Source organism: Morone saxatilis, unplaced genomic scaffold (assembly GCF_004916995.1).
Source record: "Morone saxatilis isolate NCDOM2014 unplaced genomic scaffold, NCSU_SB_2.0 Contig3, whole genome shotgun sequence".
NCBI classification, from domain to species: Eukaryota; Metazoa; Chordata; class Actinopteri; family Moronidae; genus Morone; species Morone saxatilis.
Genome location: NW_023339873.1, coordinates 16,948,858 through 16,951,896, shown reverse-complemented (window position 1 = coordinate 16,951,896; position 3,039 = coordinate 16,948,858). Strand labels below are relative to the sequence as shown.

General features: G+C 42.3%; 1 protein-coding gene across 1 annotated transcript; it reads left to right on the top strand.

Moving 5' to 3' along the window:
* The first annotated feature begins 1,024 nt into the window (after positions 1-1,024).
* On the top strand, positions 1,025-2,754 carry LOC118337532 (kazal-type serine protease inhibitor domain-containing protein 1-like). The gene is made up of 4 exons (XM_035674623.1): positions 1,025-1,510; positions 1,641-1,801; positions 2,213-2,360; positions 2,535-2,754. The coding sequence occupies exons 1-4, from the start codon at positions 1,030-1,032 to the stop codon at positions 2,624-2,626; spliced, it is 882 nt and encodes a 293-aa protein (XP_035530516.1). The 5' UTR covers positions 1,025-1,029; the 3' UTR covers positions 2,627-2,754.
* The last annotated feature ends 285 nt before the right edge of the window (positions 2,755-3,039 follow it).

Genomic DNA, 3,039 nt, shown 5'->3' with positions numbered 1-3,039 from the left:
TGTGAAGCCTCAGAAGTTTCCTAACTGGCCCCATATATTTTAGCAAAGCACTATTCGAATAATATCTATAGTTATCAAAGGTGGGAAGAAAGGGAGGTGAAGTGATGATTGACTGAATTAATGTGATGGAACAAACATACACACACATACACACACATACACACATACACACACCAGCACAAACAATAAGCTCATACCTAAATCTACTTATTATTTTAAGTTTTTCTTTTGCAATCATTTGCCTTCTTTCCCACACTCCACAGTTCCCATTTATAGAAACATACTCATGCCCAGCCTCCACACCACTAACAGAAATCATTATAAAAATCATGAGAAACCAGACCAGAGGATCCAGAGGATCCCAGACCCAGGAATTTCACACTACTGCACTAGATCAAAAGCTTCTAAAATAGAGCTGCACTTTCTATTAACTTCAGATCCTTGTATGCTAAATAATGCACATTAAATATATCTTGAAATCATTATGTTCATATAGACAGTTGTTGTTTTTCTTTACGTTTGTATGCAGTGCAGATTTAGCAGGATTCTTTTATATCCTGTGCCATTTCTGGAGCCTGTTTGCCAGTCCTGCCCTGCCGAGAGACACTGGCACATGAAGAAAGGGAGCAGGATTGGGAGGAAAGAAAGATGAGACGGAGTCGGATACTCTAGAGATGAAGTTTGCTCGCGTCATTCCCTGCAAATGCTGTCTCTTTGTTAGAAAGGACTTAGAGCTGATGAAGAAATCTCAAGGGGGAAAACAAAATGGCAAAATAATTCAGCAGGGGTACATGGTAATAATAACAAGAACCAATCCAACCATTCAGAAGAGGACAGAGGAGAGGAGACAGAAGGAAACATTTAAAACTCAGAGGAGGAACAACATGTGACTATTTTACAGCAAACAAACCAGGACTGCTATCTCTCTTATGATTTAGTTTGTAACCATTTCAGAGTTTCATTTTGGGTCAACTGTGTGCTTTCTAGTTGATACGCCAGGAAAACATTTGTTTCTGACTTTGTGTGCTGATGCAGGTCAACAGCATGACTCAGCTTTGCCTGTGTGTCTGTATATGCATGAGCGTGTGGTTCCACACTTCCCTCGGGTTGCCACCCCAGCACCGAGGGTGGCTGCGGCTGTGGGAGGAGGGCGAGGGCTGTAGGGAGTGCAACCAGCACCTCTGCCCCTCAGTCCCCGACAACTGCCCTGCAGGTCGGGTGCACGACGTCTGTGGATGCTGTGAACAATGTGCAAACGTAGAGGGGCAGCAGTGTGACCCAGATGGGGCTCAGAAGTTCTATGGCCGCTGTGGAGAGGGCTTGGTCTGCCGGAGGAAAATACCAAAGGGGGGACACAGGGCTGAGCCAGAGCCAACATGTGTGTGTCAGGAAAAGGGCCCTGTATGTGGCTCAGATGGCTGGACCTACCCGAATGTTTGCCAGATGAGAGAGGCTGCCAGCCACTGTAATACAACACTCAAGCTCACTGGAAGAGGACCTTGCAACTCTGGTTACGTTACTCTTTGTTATCAGTCCAAGAAAGTTCAGATTTTTTAAATTTCAGTGCATGTGTATGTTGTCTAGACAACTTTAAGGTTCCTAGTATTGAACCTTGGGGTACTCCTTTCCTTCTGCCGCAGCTCCCCGTATCCTTCAAGGCCCTAGAAACCTGTTCAACTACACCGGGAATGACATTGTGTTTGGCTGCGAAGTCACAGCCTACCCCCTTCCAAACCTGAGCTGGAGGAAGACAGGGAGTGACAACTTCTTGCCAGGAGATGATCCTCACATCTCAGTCCAGGTTTGATAAAAGCTTCACTTATTATGCATCACCGAACATTTCATTAACAATATATGCTTTGATTGAATTGTGACCTGTTGGGTCTATAATCTTCAGTTTAAGGGTTTTTCCCTTTTGTAATGCCTTCTGTGGCCCTGGAGTGAGCTTTCCAAAGTCTGAAAAAATAACCCTAATGATATCATGAAAGACACTACAGGTCCCATTATAAGAAAAGGATCCAGTGTTTTTGGAGTTTGACCCATACTATGGAATAAAAAAGTCAGGCTCTATCTGCCTCTACTGGATGTTTTTTTTTCTGTGTTCCTAGGCGGAGATGAGAATCACACACTCACTGTGTCATACACTGGCTAATTTCTTGCCTCTGAATAGATTTATATAATCTGTTGAGATTTAATTCTGTGTTTATTTCAGGCTAGAGGTGGCCCCCAGCGCTTCACTGTCTCTACCTGGCTTCAGATACAGGGCCTCCACATTTCTGATGCAGGGGTCTACTCTTGTATCTCTCACAATTCTTTGGGAGAAACATCTGCATCAGCACAGCTTACAGTGTTGAGACAGGGTGAGTCTCTGTGCACCATACTGCAGAGTCAGGCTGTTGACTGTAGTCAACAGTAGGATTTTGTGCTTAAGCAGTGTGCTAAACAATACAACAACAAAATAATTAGTTAAAAAATAAGAAACTGTATATTCTTACACCAAAATTGTCTTATCTGCTCTCCACCGATGATGAAAGGCTCTGCTGAGGAGGAGCAGGAGTACTTCAGTCATTTGGAAGAAGACAGTGATGGACATCTGGCATCTGGAGATTACCTGGGATTAATTTAAATCAGTTTATATGACCAGACAGCAAGGAGGCCTGAGGAAACAAATCTATAAACATAACATAAAGGATCATTTTACATATTTTAATTGTAATTACATGATGTTTGTCAGTCACAGCTCAATGCTCATTTGTCAGAGGAATCTCTTCATTAAATAAAAATTATAATTAAACATCACATCTGCTTTTATTCATCTTTTAACTGTAACCTTGGCACACAAATATATCACTCTCGTTAATTGCTGTGTGGAGTAAATTTGTATGATTATAATAACAACTTCCTAGGCTAACACTGGCATACTACTCTAAAGGCATATTTGGATGCTGTTACAGATGTGGATGCCATATCACAAACCATAAAGCTGTAGAGCTGTAACAAGGGAAACTGCTGACTCATCTTCAAAACATTTATTTTGAA